The following is a 22,525-nucleotide window of genomic DNA, read 5'->3' as shown; positions in this document are numbered from 1 at the left end:
TCACTCTATCAGCTGCCCTTCTTCTTCACACCTACCTCTCCCAAGTTTCACAGAAGCCTTAATGAGAGCTGGTGCCAGGACGGAGTTGCTGGTGGGAAGGCAGCCGGAGGGAGGGAGGGAGGGAGGGAGGGAGGGAGGGAGGGAGGGAGGGAGGGAGAGGGTGTCAGGGCAGAGGGCCATCTGAGGACCCGCACAGCTGCTGGGTGAGGAGAGCTCAGGGAGGGGAAACGAGGAGGTGACAAACCCAGTCTCCAACAGCATGGCAACCCTGGCTAAAGTGCTGGCTGTGGCTACCACCCTGACGACGGAGCTGACCTTTGTCTGCCCTTGTGGAATAAGCAATCCACTGGCCCTCCATGCCTGACCGTCCACTCAGCAACTCAAGGATTACATGGGTACTTGCCCTGAGTAACGGATTTTCTCTCTTCTCGCACCATTGGAAATGCTGGCCTATCACCATAAACCTGGTTATGGGGGGGGGGGGGAAATAGCTAATCTCACAGTCTGTAGAAACATCCACAGTCAAAGAACCACCAAGCCCTCAAAAATGAATCTCATGAACTTCCTGGAGGACGTCTAACAGGGCTCCCTGCTTGCCAGCCTTGCCTCGGAGGTCAGACGAGGAGTTAGGCTCCGGGCTTGCAGGAAGCCAGGTCCTCCTTCCACCGAGAAGGGGCCGGCAGGGACCGAGTCTGCTGGTGGGCAGGCATGGTGGCACGGGCCATGCGGAGGTCTGGCTCATGCCTCCCACGCTTCCTTTCCAGACCTCTGCTTGCTGGTGAGCGGTGACCACAGCAGCCACGACAAGCTGTGCACCTGGCCACCGGCGTGGGCACACAAGTGGCTCAAAGGCTCAAACATCAGAAGGTGTGGGCGTCTCCTGGCAGCACACCGCATAGTTTTAAGGGTTTTATTAAGCACTCGGATGCTCCCCAACATTTACATGAAGACAAACACAAGCCCAAGTTTCTCAAGTCCCCACAAACAAACAACTAGGAACAACTGGTCACATCCTCTGGGTAAACTGTGGAATATTCTGGGGCAAGGCCTTTGGCCAGCGTCAGAGGAGAGGAGCCTGGGACCTATTTATACCGACGCCCCCAGATGCTGAGCACTGCAGCCTGTGCTGCCATTCATCCTGAAGCTTGACATCCTTGACCAAACAGTGCTCCTCACGCATGGCTTCCAGGCCCGACACTGTGGGTTTATTTTCTAAAATAACAGGGCAATGCGTACCACCTTGCTCGTGACCATGTCCGTGTATGGAGAGGGCCTATGCGTGAAAACACTATTTTGAAGTTTCTGTTTTCTATTTGCATTTTGGGAAACAAGTCAAAGGGAGAAACTCATTCAGCAAAGCAGCTATGGTAGAAAATTCATCCACCAAGCTGTGATTGGCCTTCCATTCAGAAAAAGAAAGCAAGGTTGTGCCATGAAGTCAAGGCAAGCACCAAGGTCATTCCTCCTTCCTCATTAAAAACCTTACTCCCAGACAGAGGCCGGGGGCTGGGATGTGGCTCAGCAGAGATTGCCTAGCATGCACAAGACCCTGGGTTCCACACCGAGCACCACAAAGGGAAGAAAAAGAGGTCAACAAACACTTTTTGTAAGATTCCAAGTAGTAAATTTTTTGGCTTTGAGTGCTATATACTATATTAATAAAACAACAAATGAGCAAAGGAAAAAGTTAAATACAACTTTATTTTATGAATTTTCATGAGTCACAATATGTTCTTGTGATTTGTTTTCAATTGTATAAAACCGTAACTATTTTTCACTTAAAGACCATACCAAAACCAGGCTATCCAAGAGGGTTTGTTTGGATGCATTTTGTTGAAGAATATCTATTAACATCTCTTTGGGAAAACCTGCTGCAGATGTTTAAAGTAATTACTTTTAAACCAGTATAATAAAATTTAGTCGTAATTGGAATTAGACTTTTGGGGAAAGAGATGGATTAAATGGGTTTCTTTAACCTAGAGCTCTTTGGTCTTTAATGTGCTAATGTATGCCAGAAATCTCCTCAAATAGAACATGTTACCTTCCAAATTTTGTAGTCTATAGAAAGATTATTAATCCTCCCCACCCCCACCCAACGCACGCTGTTTTTATGAAGGGTGTGTGTGTGTGTGTGTGTGTGTGTGTGTGTGTGTGTGTCCAGAAATGAAGGCTGCTGGGTCTTGTGAGGAATACCAGTCCTGAGACCCCACCCCAGATCCAGTAGATCGGAGGCTCCTGGGGCCCAAAAATTGATGTTGTCACCTCTAACTGACTTGAATCCACCTGAAGGTTAGGAACTGGTATAAATCCAAAGTCTTAAGCAAAACAAACAAACAAAAAACCCTCAATTTTTAATTCATAAGAACCAAAACCACTACGTTCTACTTTAATAAGCAGAATTTTTTATTAGTGATTTATGAAGTCAGTAATTTAAAAAATTCCCCGCCTCACCTGTGGCTCTGACTTAATATCATTACTCAGTAGCCGAATAGTGATCAAGAATGTGGAGCAAACACATTTTTTTCTGTTCTCTAACAGATATCAGTGTGTTCTCAGCTTGGGCATTTACATTTCCTTCCAGCGCCAAATCAGAAAACAAAGAATAGTGTGATTAATTCTGTGGAGCCGGGAAGTCCTTAGTGCTGCTGTGTGGCCAGGGCACCCTGGCACGAGTAAACTGAGCCCTCCAAAGTCACAGAGGAAGAAAGCAAGCTGGGCACTGGCACTGGTGTCTCCAGGCAGAACCAAGGCTGGACTCTAGCCGGTGGGTCTGGCCTGGCACTGGAGTCCCAACACCTTCCTTTCCAAATGCACCTGTGCATCAATCAATTACAATTCAGAACAAAGGAAAATCCTGCAGAACTAAGGTGCCACTACAAGGTGCTGTGGAATTCATTTCATATTGTGAGAATATATTTAATGTGACACAGGAATGTATTTTCCACTGTAGCTTTCATGGGGGATGGATTCTTTGTAAGAGGTCACACTGCATGTAAACACATCTAGAAACTACTTGTCTCCTTGAATACAGTCATGTCCCTCACCCCACTTCTGCTCCAAATAAGCAATTCAAAGGAATCCCCTTACCTTTGGTAACTGTTAAACACTTCTTCTTTCTCAGAGGCATTTAAATCTTAGGTGTGTGTTCCTTGTACCACAGACAGCAAGATAGAATTGGGTGTGATTATTACGAACAGGTAGTTCATAAAGAAGTATCCCCTTGTACTACAAATAGGGTAGACATAAGTGCTCTACGTGGTAAGAGAATGTCAACAACCTTATTATATTTAGAATCATTCTCCAGGTGAAATGTAGCCAAATGCAGCTAGGTTTACTTCCAACAACAATCAGCTCACTGGAATGACAGCACTAGGGCTCAGACTCTGCTAAAGAATAACACGGGTGTGCTCTTGCCACCAATAGCTAACCTAGAGAGGGCACTGAATGCCAAACAACCCATTCTATTCAGGGTGTGAAGACAGAGAAGGTGGATTTGACTCTTACAAGTTTTCGAAAGGATGAATCAAAAGGAAAACACTGTTGCCAGAGCAATGAGTTTAAGGGCAGGCTTACTCATTCAAACAAGGCAAACACCAGACACTAAGATTTAAGAGCATGTGGAAAAAAACTAGTGGCATCTGCTCCCTAACAAATGCAAGTTTCAATTAACCAGTCTATTTACTTTCAACAAGGCTGTATGGAACACTTTTTGGGGAAGAGGTCGTGTCCTGAAAATCTTCACCTAATGTTTCAGGGAGCAACTGTCTGTGCTCCAGAATCCCTGCTGGCCATGGACTGGGTCCTATTTCAGCCACAGAAACTGAAGTGGCAGGGATTAACAACAAACTGCCAGAACTGTGAGGGGGGGCAGGGGGAACATTCTCACAGCCTGGGAACCCCAGGGAGACTACTGCAGGTCAGTATGTGATGCAACCATACTGGACAGAAAGCATCTTGACTTTCAGACCACTCTACCAAAAAGAAGAGGCCAGGGGCTGGGAATATGGCCTAGTGGTAAAAGTGCTTGTCTCGTATACATGAAGCCCTGGGTTCGATTCCTCAGTACCACATATATAGAAAAAGCCAGAGGTGGCGCTGTGGCTCAAGTGGCAGAGTGCTAGCCTTGAGCAAAAAGAGGCCAGGGACAGTGCTCAGGCCCTGAGTTCAAGCCCCATTACTGGCAAAAACAAACAAACAAACCAAAAAGAAGAGGCCATCATCCCCTTGGTCAGACAGAGAACTGGGGGCTGAGCCAGAGACATGGAAAATGCCCCACAAGGGTAACTCTGGTAAAGCTACCACTGGGGACCAGAAGCCACAAACCTGCCACGACAATGGAGAAATGGGGGGGGGGGGAAGAGTGACAACATGCTTCAGACCCCAAATCAACCCTAATCAGCAGGTAGACAGGAAAGGAACAGAGTAAGATCCCCTCAAGTAGGCAATCACCAGGTACACAGGGTTCTAGGACATGCAAGCATCTGGCCACTTTTATGTCCTCAAGTCTCTGACCTCAAACTCCATCTTGTCCTTAAATGAATAAAATAAAATGATGGCACTTGGAGAAAGGCAGAGCAATGTGTAAGGGAGGGAGAGGTCACCAAACCCACTTTCCACATTTATGTGATGCCAACAGGGCAATCTCTCACTTAGCACACAATCTCACACTGAGTGAGCAGTGTGCCCGGTGCTGGTACACAGACCTAAATGCACACAACAACCTGGCATTATCACCACCTTTCTGCCTGGGGCATAAGAAGGCTCTGCTTATGGAAGGAGGGGACTGCAAAGCTGGGGTAACACCACCCCGGGGCAGGCCTTCCCTGGGCAGTGTGCCAGAACGCATCAGCAGTCTATTGAGAAAGGGTCTCATGAACTCTTGCCTAGGCAACATGGAACCTTGGTCCCCAGATTTCAGCCTCCTGAGTACCTAGGATTACAGACGTGGACCACCAGTGCTCGGTCAGACAGAACATCCCTGCCAGACCAGTGACGGGTGCTAGGAACGAGTAACGGTGCCTCCATCCTCAAACCGCTCAACTAGTACTTGGACATGAAGATTGAAGGTCGTCTCCTCCTTGCCAGCCTCATCATCTACATGGCGAAGCGCCCAGTTCACCACGCCTGCCACGGAACACGAAGGAGCAAACCTGCAGGGCTTGTGCCGCGTTCCCTCAGGGCGTCTGCATCTATGCTTCTCCCTCCATCAGTGACGGGCCGTGAGCAGCCTGGCCCCCATAGCTATGCTCCATGGGGTAGGAGAGGGCCCTCTGGGCCAACCTCTACCCCGGACCCCCAGACACCCCTGGGCAGCCCCTGCGAGGCCAGGAGCCACAGACAGTCCTTCACCAGGAGAAGGGAAATCCTGGCACTCCTACCTCGCCCCTCACTTCCGCACTGGCCTGTGGGAGACCCATCCCTCCCCACCAGGCACGTGGTCCCTGGGGAGACTCTGTCCCTCCCCGTGAATTGCGCGGTCCCCAGGGAGACTGCAGCCCTCCCCCCTCGGCGCAGGGTGGTCCCCGCAGGACGAGCAGAGGTATGCAGAGGGCAGGCTCACAAACTCCTTCCTCTGTGGACATGCCAGGAGATTCAACTCCTGGAAGTAACAGAAGCTCCTACAGAAACCACTCTCGGGGGGAGCAGCTGATAAGACCCCTGAGGGGCATCGTGAGGACCTGAGAAAAGGGTGGTGAGGGTGTTGGGAGGCAGGAAGGCTAAGTCTGTCAGGTCGCCCTGATAAGCACCTGACGCCTTAAAAAAAAATCACTTTTACAAACACTTCACTAGATTTTCTATTTCTGGTACTGGTATCACTCTTAGGCAACATGACAATTTAAATAAGAGTTGCAGCGGGTGCCAGTGGCTCACACCTGTCATCCTAGCTACTCCAGAGGCTGAGATCTGAGGACGGAGGTTCAAAGCCAGCCTGGGCAGGAAAGTCCATGAGACTCTTATCTCCAATGAACCACCAGAAAACCAGAAGTGTCCCTGTGGCTGAAGTGATAGAGCTCTAGCCTTGAGCTGAAGAGCTCAGGGACAGTGCCCAGGCCCAGAGTTCAAGCCCTACGACTCCAAAAAATAAAAATAAAATAAAAATTAAAATAAATAAATAAAATTTGCTTAGTCTATCTTAAGAGTGCAAACATGCTGGAAATAATATAGTGTTATGTATATTTATAATTAACATAATATTAGTATTTTATATTGGAATCATATTTATATTTCTTCAAGGCTTCCCATGAAAAGGAGGTGAGACAAAGAGCATCTGTTAGTTTTGAAATCCTAAGGGTGCTCATTCATGCTGGCATTTGAACTCACAGCCCTGTGCTCTGCCACTTAGCTATGTCATCAGCTCTCCTGACCTGAGAGCTTAAAGGGCCTCAGAGGAGGACAACAACGTCATGAAATGATGGGCAAGTTTTGTGTCATATGCGTATTTATGGATAGCATGTATCAGATTCTGAAACTAACCCATAGCTCACAAATAAGTATTAATTTAAGAACTACAACTAATATTTTTTGCCAGTCCTGGGACAAACTCTGGACCTGGGTGCTGTTCCTAAGCAACTGTTTCTCAAGGCTAGTGCTCTATCACTTGAGACACAGGGCCACTTCTGGCCTTTTCTGATTAACTGGAAATAAGAGTCTCATAGACCTTCCTGACTGGGCTGAATTCAAACCCTGAGCCTCACATCTAAGCCTCCTGAGTAACTAAGATTACAGGCATGAGCCACCAGTGCCCAGCATAAGAACTACAACTAACTGAAGAACTAAAACTACTAACAACCAGAGAGCAAGAACTATAGACTGAAGCCCTGGGCCATGCTAACTGCAAGAACTCATTTTGTTATCAGCTCACCTTCTGCCTCCACATAACTCTTATTTCTAATAAGAGAAAGGGAGGGAAGAGATTAAACTAAGCAAAAAGAAAGAAATGTACATATCACCCCACCTGGAAGAAATTGTCTTACTGTTCATGTTCATAGAGTTCATGAGCACTGTAGACTAGAATGATGATTCCCATCACTGGAACGGTTAAAAAAAATTATCAAAGCAGAAGTGGTGGAGGTGTGAGAAAAATGAGAAAGTGGATAACAAGTATAATAAGAAATGTACTCACTACCTTAAGTAACTGTAACCCCTCTGTACATCATCTTAACAACGAAAAAAGAATGAATATAAACAAACAAAGCTAGCTTTAATATAATTTGGTCAACATAATAATTCTAAGTACTGGCTACTTACTAAATATCAAATTATAAAAATTTGTGCCAGTTGATTGGTGGTACAAATAAGAATATTAGGAATGGAATTGTTCTTTACAAAGCTATATAATTTTGAAGAAATAAGTATGTGAATACATAAATAGAACATTCACAAGTAACAAAAGGAAAAAAGATATTTGTAGAAGTGCAGCTTTTCCATGCTTTAGCATATGAATATTTACAGATTTCTTAAAGTGCAGAGATCTCTGAGTCCAATAATCATACGTCTTACAAATGTCACAGGACGCACTGTGATTAGTGGTCCACCTCCATCATTACCCACAAGCCACACACCACGTAATTACAGAGGCTTACCAAGCACGGGAAAAACTAGCACTCAACTTTCCATTTGCTGCTCAGAAGCTTCAGACTATCCATCTACTACTGCCCCACAGAGCCGAAGACCACACCCTTCCAGGATGTGGAAGACATAGAAACTGACCTTCATGAGATGCTGGTTTATCCATTTTGTGAAAGTTTTCTTTTGGACTTTGTCTCGTTCATCTGGAAAATGAGATAGAAAATAAAGTTGGTAAGAGTTATGTATAACAGACTCTGCACCTGTCCAAATGAACGAACTCAGATCTACAGAAGATATCATTCAGCATGTCCTAATCTTCTTATGAATTCCAACAACTTAGGCCATGTGTAAGAAGGTGTCTCTCTCCTCAGTGCTGAGTCTGCCAGCACTGCTCCAAGAAGCCAGCACCTTGTTCCTGCCACTGTGAGGATATCCACCCCCCTTTCTAATTTCAGGGGCGCCCTGCATGAACCTTACAGCAGGAGGGAGGCTGCACCAACCCCAGTCCACAGAAACCAAGGCTTATGTTCTTTTGGTCACTATGTCTGTGTTGTGGCAGCAGCTGCCACAGGCTCAGAAGTGCAGCTGGAAAGCAAGTTGATGTGGGGAAGTTTCTGGAAGGAGACACTGAGGTAGCAACATGCGAAATGTCTGCACAGCTACCACAAAAGCATCAGGTACAAACATGGACACTAGTCCAACAGCACGTGTGGCCCATAAGTCCTGCGGCTGCTTCTGACATCAACAACTAACCTCAGACAGAGATCCGGCCCAGTGCACAGCCAAGGGGAAGCTCTAACACGAGCACACTCGCATGACCCAGCAACAGCGAGCAAAGAGCTAATGTGAACTTGAAGCTCACACTTCATGAGGAAAGAGCTAACATGAAATTTAGGCTCACATTTAAAACCTCAACTTTCTCCAGGAGCACCACTTAGGATCAGGGACGCATTTTCATCTGGGATGAATGTGATTCAGTCTCCACACCCATTATTTCAAAAGAGAGTCTTCCCCATGACACCATCTAATTTTCCAATTGCAAGTCTCATATTGATTCCTCACGTTACTTAGTCACAGATGGCTAACACTGACATTTATAGTTGGGGCACTTGTTGCTATGACAACAAAAAGAGATCCTTCCTGTGGTCTCAATCATTTCCACTGGTTCTACAGACTATTCATCTAAGACTTGGAGCGTAGTTTTATAACACTGGTCTACTTGAAAATTAGTTCACTTACAATCACTTTTAACAGAAAACACAGATTTATGTTTGCCTTATAAAGTTCAAAGTAGTTGAAAAATATAACAGCGAGTGTAAATAGTAATAATAACAGAATTTAGCAGGAAAATGACAGGTTTAAAGAACAATGGTTATTAAAATCTACATGGTTTCAGTAAAAGCCAATCAAAGGTGAGTGCACATTGTTCCACACACGGTCAGTACTGAGGTTTTTCATACACACACACACACACACACACACACACACTACACACTACCACAGGAGGGGAAGGTCTCCGAGTGGTCAGATTTCATCCGGATTCCTTGACAGATGCCCCGCCTTCGGCTCCCCTCCCCTATGCAAGCCAAAACAGGTAATGCAAGCTTCTCCCCTGGCTGTGACAAGTGCAAGGGACAGGGCACAGGCCCTGGTGCCGACCCTCAACAGGCACAGACAGACCGGCAGAGCTACTGACCCATACAACACATCAGCCGCACCAGCTTCGCGCCCCAGCCTGGGTCCTCCCTCAGGAGCTGGCCCATCATTCCCAGGGATCTGCAGGAGTTTCCCAAGCTCTCTCCATACACACAGGGAGCGTCAGAGCCCAGCTAACTGTGTGCAGTGAGGAAAACTCTGACGAGACACTCCTACTGGCAAGCTTAGAACTAGTCAACACCCCTTTTAAGCAAACGCGGCAAAAGCGGGCTCCTCTACTGTTCTGTGGACACTGCAAAGAAACCAAACTGTCATAGCTCTACCCTTACAGGCTATTGCATAAGGAGCCACTTCAAAAGCAGTTTTGATTCTTTTTTTTGCTGCTCCATGAGGCAAAACGTGAGATGTTGGATTTTACACGCTAAGCTGAGTCCTCCTGTCCTCTCTGATGCCCCAGGCAAATTACTCTGTGATAGAAAGTAACACCCAGCCCAACCTGTTTAACTTAGCCCTGAGGTGCTTGCTGCGGGCTTGATGTGCAAAGCTGCCCTTTGCAGGCTAGATGTCATACTCGGGAACATCATTGCCAAAAGTTCCTTGGTGTAAACTTCAGAGATAAATGTGTGTTTGAATCTCATAAAAATCCGAGTCTAAGACCTATTTTTAACCTGAAAATTTGTCTCTAAGTTGGATGCTATTGTGAAACTCACTAAAGAGCTGATGCAGTGGTGCACACTTATAATCACAAGTAACTCGGAAGCCAAAGTAGGGAAATTGTAAACTCAAGGCGAAAGAACAAGAAAAGGGAGGAAAAGAGACAGGAGGAGGGAGGAAGGTGGGCAGGCAGGCAAGTGGGTGGGCAGGCGGGAAGGCAGGCAGGCTGATAGGCAGGCATCTCTACAGCCTAAGTGAGATCTAAGTGTGATTCTAAAATCTCTTCCTTATTGGCCAAATAGAACCCCCTAATGTAAAAACAAGGGGCTCCAATTTACAAGAACTTCACTTCTGAACATGAATAAATGACAGAGGTGATGTCAAGAAACAAGAACCTTTGTTCTGACACACACAAGCAGCCCTTTCTGTACAGAAAATGCGCCAGCAGTCCTCAAAGGAAGCCATATTACCTGATCACACCAAGAGAAGATCCATGGTTAGATTTAACTGTTGCCAACACACTCTAAAGAACACATGTGTGGTGTTTCCACTCCTCACATCCAACGGCCTCAGCCGCTGCTCAGCAAGTCCAAGCACCTGTTTAGTACATGCCACGTCCCTTGACTTCTCTCCTCCACGTTCTCATCATCTTATTCCTTCTAGAGTCCCTGCCTCAGGGCTCAACTTCATTGGACTCGGGAACACAGTAAGGACACACACTTAGAGCACACTTAGTATCTGCAGTTATTCTTTTACACACATAACACACATACCCTGCAAATTATAGTCCTAAAGACACTCGTCTACTCATGAAGAAACGGGCATTACAGGCCCACTGCGGGGTCACCTTCAGAGCAGGGGATGGAGTTTGCAAAAAGCAGGCACGGAGTTTGCATTTCATGCTTGGGAAGCAGTGTTCTGACATTTTTAAAAGGACTAAACAATTCATAAAATAAACTATGGCCACACCATGAGGGGTGGGTACAAGATGGAACTGACCAGTGCACATTAGTGACCGTACGGAGGAAAGGGAGGAAACCCACACCCTCTGATAAGAGGACACGGGACCATGGAACCAGAAGGAGATCTGTGTCACAGTGAGGATTTGGTGTGGATTTTAATTCTGCTGGAGATCAAACGCGGGGTCTCATACATACCAGACAAGTGTCCCAGAACCTCAAGCCCAAGTTCAGTTTTATCATCAGAATTTTAAATCAACATATATACAAATGACTCATGAGTAATGCACAGATGAGCAATGTGTAATGCATTTTGTCTTTTGTAGAAGAAATAGTAAAGAATCCCAGCTTCTTTGAAATACTTTTTAGTTGTTTCCCATCTACCTGCAATACAGGACACGTGGGCCGATCTTTACCCTTCACTGCAAACCCCGCCAACAGGACTGTGATTAGAGGCATACCTGCCAGGTAGATTGGGCAGGGACGGGTGGGGAGGGGGAGGGGGGTCAGGAGGCCACCCCATTCTAACTAAAACTTCTTCTCAAACATTCCCATGGAAGTCCTGCTTTGTTTCCATTTAGCTGCTCCCACTGCAGTTGCCACCTTCCTCTGTGGATCTGACTCACCAGGGCAGAACTGAAGATTAAGAAACTGCTTCAGTCTCTAAGCCTCAGTCACAACCTGCTCCCCTCCTACACAGCCTGCCTCAACTCATTTGTTTATTTAGTGCCAGGGATCAAACCCAGGGCCTTGGGTGTGCTAAGCACACAATCTACCACTGAGCTACACTTGTGCCGTCCCCCACCTGTGAAAATTTCAAATTGTCATAAAAAAGGTTTGCAAATACAGACACAGGGATGGAATTACCCCAATGTTCTTACTAATTTCTTAGCTAAGACCTATTGCAAAGTCTGTCTGCTGTAACTGCCTCCTGCATCTGCAGACCCCACTGCTGCAGCCGGCACAAATGTAAGGAATGAAGACTGGGCAAACTACTTAGAAGACACAAATAAAGGACTAAGGTCAGACCCGAGTGCCCCCATCCAGATTTGAAGATAGTCCAGGTGTGGCTGGTCTTGTTCTTAAGCTGATGGGTGTGACCAGGGCTTGTATTCATGTATAAAGAAATGAACAGCTCGTATGGATCAGGAACTAAGAATTTAGGCAGGAATTTGCCTGCTTGACATTCAATTACTACAAAACTAAATGCAGTGTGGCGACACTGGCATTTGTCACAAATCTAGGGACAGGACAAGGGCAGAGAATGTGCTAGGTAAGCTGTGATGTACAACAATGGGTGCCACAAATCTCCCCACAAATGCCTTTGTGTGTCCCCTCCATGCCGGCACTAACCAAATCGCTTGCCCTCCGGTCCGCACAGCTGCCTGGCTGAGGACCAGCAGAACTGGAGGCTGGGAACAGAGGAGTCAGCTGCTGCTCTGACAGGAAGTCACACTGTTCCCAAGAATGATCAAGAATTCAACCTAAAACTCCTTCAATCTGCCCCTTAGTTTACTTTCTCTTACCTGAGCCTGGGGAAGATAGAACACGAGAGCTCTAATCACCACAATGCTGTTTCCACACTGTAGTATGTGCCATTACCCTGCCCTCCCCATCCCTGCGGCCAAGATTCCTGCAAGAAACAGACCTCTGTTCTGAAAAGTTTGCTGTATTAGCTGTTCTTTCCAGATTCAGAGGCCTGGTGAAAAATATGTCCCAAAGTACACAGATATTATACAAACGGATTAGAATAAATTACCATGTGCACATTAATGGTATATAAAATAATCTGCTATATTTATGAATACTTTAGGTAATTTACGATTTCTAAATTCTTTAATTCAGAAGACCACCATTATAAGCACTATGTATATGGAATATGGAAGAGTTTACTATAAAATTACAATTAATATATAGTCTCAGTAGCACTTATAAAATTAAAGACAGTTGAGTGCCAGTGGCTCACAACTCAATTGGCTGAGATTTAAGGATTGCAGGTCAAAGCCAGCCCAGGCAGGAAAGCCCATGAGACTAATCTCCAATTAAACACCAAAAAGTCAGAAGTGGAGCTGTGGCTTAATAGGTAGAGCACTAGCCTTGAGCACAAAAGTTCTGGGACAACCCTGGGCCCTGAGTTCAAGCCCTAGGACCAGCACACACACAAAAAAATTACAACACCACCGGGGGTAATCTCGGTGGTTCATCACTTGTCTGCTGTGCTTGTGAATGCTGTGTGTATATGCATGTATATATGCATATATGGGTATTTGTATTGTGTTTCTACATATGTGTGGTTCTGTGTACATATGTGTATAGGGACATATATGCGTGAATATCCTTTGCAGTATGTACACACACATACAAATTACACACACATACAAACTGCATGTGCTTTCCCAAGTATTAAAAAAAAAAAAACTGTTGCTACTTGGTTTCTGAGGACTCCACTTTCCTTTCCTTGATAGAGAACTATGCCTACATAAATTAATTAAATAATTGCATGTCATTACTTCAGAGTACTATATAAAAAGAACTCAGTAGCTAAAAAAGACAGCAATGACAGGAATGAAAAACACAACTCAGGAGTTAGCAGGGGCCCAAGGAACCTACATGAATGAGGGTACAGATTTTGGTATCAGCACTGGTAAGGGATTTCAGCTTGGGAAAACAACTTCAGTCAAACTCAAGTTTCTTTATCTGTAAAACCTGTTGACTTCTTCCTTCACCTATCTGGAAACCTATCAAACAGTATATTGTAAAAGTACAGCAAGGTGAAAGCAAGGTCCTCAACAAACACTACTCTTTCTGTTGAATCAATCAGCAAATATGTATCAAGTAGCTCAGTAAGTGTCAAGGTCATCACATCATGCAATACATGTATCACATCATTTCAAAATAACCCACCACTGGGTGTGGTGTTTGTGGCTCAAATCTGTCATTCCAGCTACTCAAGAGGCATAAAGTTCAAAGCCAGCTCAGGCAGACAAACTTGAGAAATGTTTCTAGATAATTAAGGAGCAAAAATCAGGAACTGAAGCATGGTTCAAGTTGTAGAGTCCCAGCTTTGAAGGAAAAAGCTGAAGGAGAGCTTGACAGGACTTGAGTTCAAGCCCGAGTACATACATACACACATACACACACACACACACACACACACTCTCTCTCTCTACCACCACCACCAATAACAACACCACATTTATTTATATCTCAAATTCAACACCAACACCACATTTATCTATATCTCAAATTCAACACCAACACCACATTTATCTATATCTCAAATTCAACACCAACACCACATTTATCTATGTCTCAAATTCTTAACAATTAAAAGAAAACAAGCAAATTTCAAAGAACGTAATCTAGCCCAAGGTTCCTATAAGGAAGCAAACAGTAGAGTTGGGTTTTCTCCATTTTTCTTCTACAGACAAAATGAAATAAGGGAGACTGGGCCCACACAGTATCCAGCACCAAGAAACTGGGCAAGCAAGCAGGTGCTTTGCTTCTTGTTATACCAATTCCAGAAAGGGAAAACTCAAGTTTCCCCCATGTTAAGAAACTAATTCCTTGTGTAAAAAACCTATGGGATAGCGCCCAAGCCTTGAGTTCAATCCCCAGTAATGAGCAAAAATAATAAAATAATAGAAATTAGTCATTTCACCAGTCTTCATGAATTCCTTACATGTAAATGAGGGAAAGATTAAGAGAAATTCTTCATGCTGCACCAGGGCAGAATCTTTACCGAGACAATCTGCTGCCTGTCCGGAGCCAGACAGCAGGCCATGGCACTCAGGGTGCTCTGAGCACGTGGTGGTCTTTGCTGGTAATACTGGCCAGTGCCCTGATCGCTTATGGAGGATAGCCTGGTATACCCGAATGTGTGCCCTAGCCAATATTAATTTTTCACAAAACAGACACCACATTCTTGGTAAGTTCTTTCATACAGTGCAGTCTCTTACTCAGCCTGGCAGGCTGAGAGGGCAGGCATCAAGGCCCTGGAGATCAAGATATGATTCACACATGGCTCTTTCTAGTCCTACCCCACCAAGGAGCCACCCAGTGAGTCAGCAGGGGGAGAAGAGGTGGGGACATAGAGAACCAATGGACGTGTTGGCTCTGGGCTTGCTGCATGAGGAGCTGACCTCCCACCCAGTGTCCAGCCACACAGACCACAGCTTAGAGCCCGACTACCACCTGTGTGCCCACATGTGAGCCCAGTGGGCTGCAGAAGGCACACTCCAGCAGACTCAACCCCGCCCCAGAAGCTCCGCCACCTCCAGGCCCCGCCCGAGCAATCCTGAGCACTCTTCTACTACAGGGCCAGGGCCATGACTACGGGCCACGCCTAGGGTGGGATGGAAAGGCCACTATTCCCACCTTTCACCCCTGCACCAATCCCTTCTCTATTGAAACCTGAAGCCCTTGTCTGTGCCCCAAAGCCTTGCAGAGCTGCTCTGCTCCTCCGGGGGCTGTGTCTCTGCCTGCCACCACCCCCGGTTTCTCATGGCCTCGCTGGGACTGTGGCAGTCTAGGGCTGGGCCTGGTGCTGACTCTTACAAGGGCCTCCTTGAGAACTTGGGTGCGTCCCCCTCTCAGACAGTCACTCGACACGCTGAGGAGTGTTTTCAGAGACCAATTTTAGAGTTCCCTCAGAGAATGTTACTCTTCCTATGGCCTGTCAGCTGCTGAGTAGCAAAGCCTTCACTGCCTTAAGCCAATGACTGAACTTCAAGGGCTTTTGAGCCCCACCCAATAGAAGGAATTAAAGCATTTTAAGGTCAGTCCTCACCTGACACCTAGCGACAAAAACCTCAAAGTGAATCTCTACGCACTTGCCCAGAGGGGGCTCCCCACGCTCTACAAAACCTGCCTGCCGGAGGGGTGCTGTTTGCAGAAGTCCGTGGCATCTCTGAGCTGGCTAGGCAGAGTGCCATCTGGCAATACAAAGGAGAGTAAACCTGCATCTTGCCTCAGCCCCATGTAGGAGAGAACAGCAGGACAGTTTGCAGAACCGTGCGGTGAGGGCCATGGCAGAACTCTGAGGAAGGAGCTTTACCTCCATAAAACAAGAGAATCTTAAATGCTTAGTCCCAAGAGCTTGGCAATTATTTGAATCCTGTAACCAGCACCCAAAACAAGACATGAAACGTGTCCATCCCCCCAAGGAAGTCCCCCTGCACTCCCCAATAGCTGCCCCTCCGCTCAAGCGCCCCAACTTCTATCATGGGAGACCACTGTGCCCACTCCAATGCCTTGCATAGATGGAGGCCCACACTGCCAGCTGCCAGCTGCCTTTGTTCTCCATCACATCTGGGCACTGCCACATCTTTATCTCCCAGTGAGCTCTTCTGGGAATCACGGAGGGGTAGCTCACTGGGAGTACCAGTTCCCAGGGGCACTTTCCAATACAGGAACAGTTTGCACTATTTCAATGAGACTGAGTTGATCTGATTTTTTTTCCCTCTTTCATCATACTGATGTGTTTGTTTTTCCATACAGGGTCTCCTGTGGCCCAGGCTTATCTGGAACTGCAGGTGCGAGCCACCAAGCCCAGTTGTAGTGTACAGGACAGAGACGTAATGAGTAAGCGGCAAAATAAGGCATAATCAGAGGGCATTGAGGGTGACTGGGCATAGATCCAGTCTGCAGTACTTAGATGAGTCTGAGACAAGACTACAGTAAAAAGCCTTTAAAAATAGTCTGTGCAAAGTGCGGGGACTGGGTCAAGAAGAAGAGAAGGCAGGCTGTGCCCCGAAGGGGGCACTCAGCACTTGGCACACGATGGCCTTTCCTGGCAATGCTCTCTGACAGTCTGGTAGGCAGCACTCACCTGGGCTCTTCCTGGAGTCTAACTGATGGCACTGGCAGGAGCATCCTTGATGACTTGTGCCATCACCAACGCCCCCGTCGCCCCACGGCAGATCAATGGAGCTCTTTGAGTGCCCAGTTTCTAAATTACAGCTGCCAGATTTCTTTGGAAAAATTTTAGGTAGACAAAGAATGAACACTGATTAAGGATATGTGTTATGGATGCACATTCGCCAGCTGGACGTGTGCTCATGGCTATGGCGACTCTGTAGGAAGAAGCGGCTGCTGGGTTACAGTAACCATGTCTGCTGCTGCCAGGGACATGCCAGAACACAGCAGGAGCAAACAGCACAGGCCTGTCTTAAGACGAGTCTTTTGTCCACATGAAGCACTGTAGAAAGTCGCCTAGTGCTACTGCTAATGAAGTTTTCAACAACAAAACACACCAACAGGAATGAGATGGAAAGAATTCAGCATTGCTAAGAGCCAATCCAGCAATCGCTGATGCAAACAGTAACTTCTTGTTAAAATGAAGCTTTCAAAAGGAAGGCATCCAGTAAAAGAAATACACAGCTCACCTGCAGATTCTGGTCTTACAAAAATGAGAACAAAATACCCTGACACAGTAAGGGCAGCTTTTTTTGTCCAACTTTTCATACAGATGGGGTCTGATAACTATTCTTTCTAAACTCTGTTCTCTTGTTTTACATGCCACTGGCCACAGGGTGCTAGGGATAAATGGCTGGGCTGATTCGCAAAGGCCAAACCCATTAGCACTGGCTCGGAGTACTGACTACTCAAACAGACTCAAAATCCCAGATGGCTTACAGTATCTAAAGACACATCCCCACAGCTATATAAACATGGCCCCCAAAATCAAAGTGACACATTTATTATTGATTTTAAATCAAGCACATGTTCAAATTTGATTTCAAAAACCTTTGGGCCATGAGTATTCTTGCGTAGAAAAAAGTAGTTACTAGGTAAGTGTCTACTATAAGTATCACAGTTACTAGAGAGGTACCTAAAACCTAAAAAGTAATTTGAGTCAAAACTAGCTAAGGGATAGAAAAACAGGTCGTAAGATATCACAAGAAATGTACCCACTGCCCTACTATGTAACTGCACCCTCTTTGCACAACACCTTGTAAAAAAATTTATGTCCAATTAATAAAAAAAATACTAAAAAAAAACAAACTAGCTATGGGTAAAATGTCCTATGTCCTTGGTACTACAGAGCCTGAAAAATCTCAACCAGTCCCAAGTTACTCAGAGGTTGAGTACGCTTTAGAGTGAGGAGGGGAATAAGGGAAGTAAGACCAGAAATGGAATTGTGTATGACATAACTACAACTGGATTATGCAGACTACTTACTGGCTTAGAGTAACAACAAGCAAGGCCCATTTTCCACTTTAAAATATGTACTAGGCTTAGGAAAAAACTCCCCCAAAGCACAAACTACATAAAAAGCACATGTGGCCTGCCTTACAACATTCCAAGTCTAATAGAGAAAATGCAGCAGCAACTCAGGTGCCAGCAGGACCCTGTGCACATCTGAAGAGGGAGGAGTAACCAGTGGGGCCCTGGGTTTGGAGAGAGATGTTTGGACATGGCGGGGAAGGGTCGGCTGTGGTTTATAGGGAGATGGAGCAGTAGGGGCCCACACAGGAATGCGCATGGTGCAGGATACAGCCATAGGACACCAGCTCTAACCAGCTGAAGCCATATATTTCCCTAGACACCCAGAGAAAAAGGCAGGGAGGGGAAGGCTGACTATAGGAAGCTCCCAGGAGACAGAAAAACACCCTTGGGCCTCTTCACCTCACATCAGATGGTGCCATAATCAGGTTCATTTTAGTCTGTTTCCTCTACTAATCAGAAGCTGTCCAGATCCACTAGAAAATGCAGGAAAATCTTTTGTCTCCATTTCCAAGTTTCATTGTGAGTTACACTCTCAGACTGTTGTACCAGGCGAAAAAGCTAGCGGCATACAGAGAAGAGTTATGATGATGAAGTTCTCCCACGACGATGAGTGAGGTGGTGAGACTCTAGGTCTTGCAGCCACTCAGTGTCCTGCCAGAGAAAGTAGTAAATTCCCTCAGACTATTTCAATTCTGAAAAAAAGGGACAAGAGTACTTCCAGGGAGAGAGAAAGGGTGGGAGGGCAGGGGAGAGGGTTAAGAGGCAGAGACCTCCCGTCAGGCAGCTCTGGACTGCCCTAGCTAGAGCTGGGGCAGGCATCCTGGCCACACTGTTAGCAGTGGGAAAAGCAGGCTTAGCACTGGGGCTGGAACAGGGAGCATCTGCACACAGCAGTGTCACCCGCCAGTAAACACCAGATGTCCTTACAAACACTGCATGTAGTCATGAGCATGGAAAGTCCTGTGGAACACAAATGCACACTCTGAACCTCATGTGCAATTTCTAATGACTGTCTGGTCAGAGGAGAACCTGTAACGTGGCCTAAGTACAGAAAACCACAGAGCTCTTTGCATGCTGATGGTGTGTATACATTTCTGCATGCTGATGATATGTGTAACTCTACACATGGATGATACATGTAGACCTCTGCATACAGATGGTGTGCAGAGATCTCTGTTCGTCGATGGTGTGTGGAAAGCCTCCTCAGGCCATGCCACACTCCTTGGTGAGTGAACCCTGTTGGATGGAATAAACCACACTTGCTCTCAGAGGCCTGGCCACAGGACAACATTCTGGTGGATGAAATGACAGTAGAAGTGTTTATGGCAGCGCCCATTGTCTCTAAGAGAGTCTGTGGTGGACCCTGGAGCTTCCTGAGATGGAGAGCATGCTAACAGACCCCTTGCCCTTGCTCCTCCTTCCTTCCTCTACTAGCAGGAGGCAGAGCTGAGGGACGAGGCTCAGGGGAAGCAAGCTATTTCTACAATAATGCAGGGTTCTAAACACACAGGTAACGAGGCAGCAGCCTCATCTCCTTTCCTGACCTAACTAAGCTATGTTCCATAATATTCCACCACACTCATCCACCCCCACTGCTGACCAGTGGCTAGGTGTCAACCAGATTCAAGAAGAGACAGCAGATAGTAAAGGAAATGCAAATAAAAACAACCCTGAGATACCACCTCACCCCAGTTAGAATGGCCTATACTCTGAACTCAGGAAACAACAAATGCTGGAGGGGCTGTGGGGAAAGAGGAACCCTTCTCCATTGTTGGTGGGAGTGCAAATTAGTACAACCACTTTGGAGAACAGTATGGAGGTTTCTCAAAAAGCTCAATATAGACCTACCCTATGACCCAGCCATACCACTCCTAGGCATCTATCCTAAACAGCAAAATCCAAGATATCAAAAAGGCATTTGTACTACCATGTTTATCGCGGCACAATTCACAATAGCTAAAATATGGAAACAACCCAGATGCCCCTCCACAGACGAATGGATCCAAAAAATATGGTACTTATACACAATGGAATACTACATAGCGATTAGGAATGGTGAAATATTGTTATTTGCAGGGAAATGGTCGGAACTCGAACAAATAATGTTGAGTGAGACAAGCCTAGAACACAGAAAACAAAGGGGCATGATCTCCCTGATATATGACTGTTAACAAAGGGAGACGGAGAGACAGTAGAGACCAAGTCTGTGAATACTGTATATGTTCTTGATACATTGTATATTGCATATATGTCAACCTGACCTAGACAAGGGATAGAAAAACAGGTTGTAAGATATCATAAGAAATGTACACACTGCCCTACTATGTAACTGCACCCTCTTTGCACAACACCTTGTAAAAAAATTTATGTCCAATTAATAAAAAAATAAAAAATAAAAAATAAAAAAAATTAAAAAAAAAGAAGAGACAGCAGAGAAAGTGGCAAAGAAACTGCACCTGCTTAAACCCACTCCAGGGCTGGGCAGCAGCTTGGGAGAGAGGGCTCGCCTAAAGAGGGCACGCTCTGGGTTCCATCCTCAGCGCAGGCTGCCCCCAGTGCCACGTTGGCCCAGGTTGGTCAGCTTCCCACGTCTTCCCTTCTGGACAGTCCATGAGTGGAAGGGAAAGTGGTCAATGGGCGTTCTAGCGTCCAGGCCTGAAGCAAAGCTACCTCCCACATTCTTTACTCTGTGAGCAATGTGCTGAAGGTTAAATAAACGGCTATGGAAGGTTTGGGAACGTGTAGTCGAGAAAACACCCCGATGAAACTGAACTCTGCAAGTAGATTAATCAACAGTAATTCAACCTAGCAGTAAAGTCCAATAATTAAGATGTCTCCAGCAAAACACACGTGCACACACATGAACATATGCATGTGCGCGCGTGCGCGTGCACACACACACACACACACACACACCTCTGAAAGAGACCACAGCCCTACTCTAACATTTCCCTCCTCTGGGAGCTTGGCTGCCCAGTTTTCCTGCGGCCCCCAGTGGCTGAACTAGAAACTGCAAGTCACCACCCTAAGCAGCAATTTTCTAAAGCTTTCCTTCTACTCAAACCATTTTCACAGCAAATGCCACTTGCCGGCCTGTTTGGCACGTGGCGCTTACGTCCACATCCTTAATCACTTCACATCCTGTAACTTCTGGCCCTATCACACACCGCTGGGATCTGTCCGCTCTGCATCCCAGGCTACAAGACCAGGTCTCTGCTGACACCACCAGAACAAAGTCAGAGTGGAGGCCTCCTAACATCTTCCTTCACAGTCGCAGAAATTAGCACCCGCTCAGCAGAGAAGAGATATTTAAACATCTGTGGAAAGATAAAAACTGAGGAAGAAGGGCCATTGGGAAGAAGGAAACTCAAAGGAAACAGGGAAAGGAGCAACGGGCAAAACTGAGCTTCAGAAACGGGTCTGTAAGGACCCTGTGGACCCATTTCTTCATCTGGAAGACCTCTAGGTGGCAAGGTGGCAAGGTGGCACGCTTCCGTTTTCTGTTTTACATTCCACCATCCCACAGTAAGAGAAAAGTCACTGCCATGTGAAATTAAAAGAAGAATGGAACCAAACATTTGTAAAAAGTGACCTAAGATATCATAAAAGGAAGGTTCCAGAGGGGAAGTACTATGCAGAAGCCAGGCACAGGAAAGAGACCTCCGGTGTGAGTCTCCAGCAGAAGAGGAAAGAAAGCGCCGAGTGGAGAGGTGATGGGTAGACAGTGGTTGATGAACTGTGACAGGATGTGAGGCTCTGCCAGACAGACCCACATGAGAGCTGGTGTCAGTGCTGGGGTGGGGGTCCAGGTACCAACTGAGACTTCTGCTCCCCAAGGACTACAGGAGGGGGAGGCTACACTGCTGCTCCCCCAGGACTAGGCCATGTTCAGAGAGCAGCCTCCCCGGCCTCCTCCTCGCTCCCAGCCAGGTCTATGAACCTTAGTGACTTCTCTCACAGCGCATGCGGGAAGTCCCAGGCCAGGAGTGTACGCCGGGGGTCCATCCACCCACACCAGCCAGGAGTGTGCGCCAGGAGTGTGCACCAGGGGTCCGTCCACCCACACCAGCCAGGAGTGTGCACCAGGGGTCCGTCCACCCACACCAGCCAGGAGTGTGCGCCGGGGGTCCGTCCACCCACACCAGCCAGGAGTGTGCACCGGGGGTCCATCCACCCACACCAGCCAGGAGTGTGTGCCAGGAGTGTGCACCAGGGGTCCATCCACCCACACCAGCCAGGAGTGTGCGCCAGGAGTGTGCACCGGGGTCCGTCCACCCACACCAGCCAGGAGTGTGCACCAGGGGTCCATCCACCCACACCAGCCAGGAGTGTGCACCAGGGGTCCATCCACCCACACCAGCCAGGAGTGTGCGCCAGGAGTGTGCACCGGGGTCCGTCCACCCACACCAGCCAGGAGTGTGCACCAGGGGTCCATCCACCCACACCAGCCAGGAGTG

At 46.8% G+C, this 22,525-nt stretch overlaps 1 protein-coding gene across 21 annotated transcripts in view; it reads right to left on the bottom strand.

Moving 5' to 3' along the window:
- Nucleotides 1–22,525, bottom strand: part of Dst (dystonin) — a 290,647-nt gene that overhangs the window by 177,116 nt on the left and 91,006 nt on the right. For all 21 annotated transcript variants that reach the window (XM_048347587.1, XM_048347588.1, XM_048347569.1 and 18 more), the window contains one exon: nucleotides 7,711–7,772. In XM_048347587.1, coding sequence (XP_048203544.1) covers nucleotides 7,711–7,772 — 62 coding nt within the window. The remainder of the gene's footprint in view (nucleotides 1–7,710; nucleotides 7,773–22,525) is intronic.

Source organism: Perognathus longimembris, chromosome 6 (genome assembly GCF_023159225.1).
Source record: "Perognathus longimembris pacificus isolate PPM17 chromosome 6, ASM2315922v1, whole genome shotgun sequence".
NCBI classification, from domain to species: domain Eukaryota; kingdom Metazoa; phylum Chordata; class Mammalia; order Rodentia; family Heteromyidae; genus Perognathus; species Perognathus longimembris.
The sequence above is the reverse complement of the archived record's forward strand: the minus strand, read 5'-3'. Positions and strand labels throughout refer to the sequence as shown.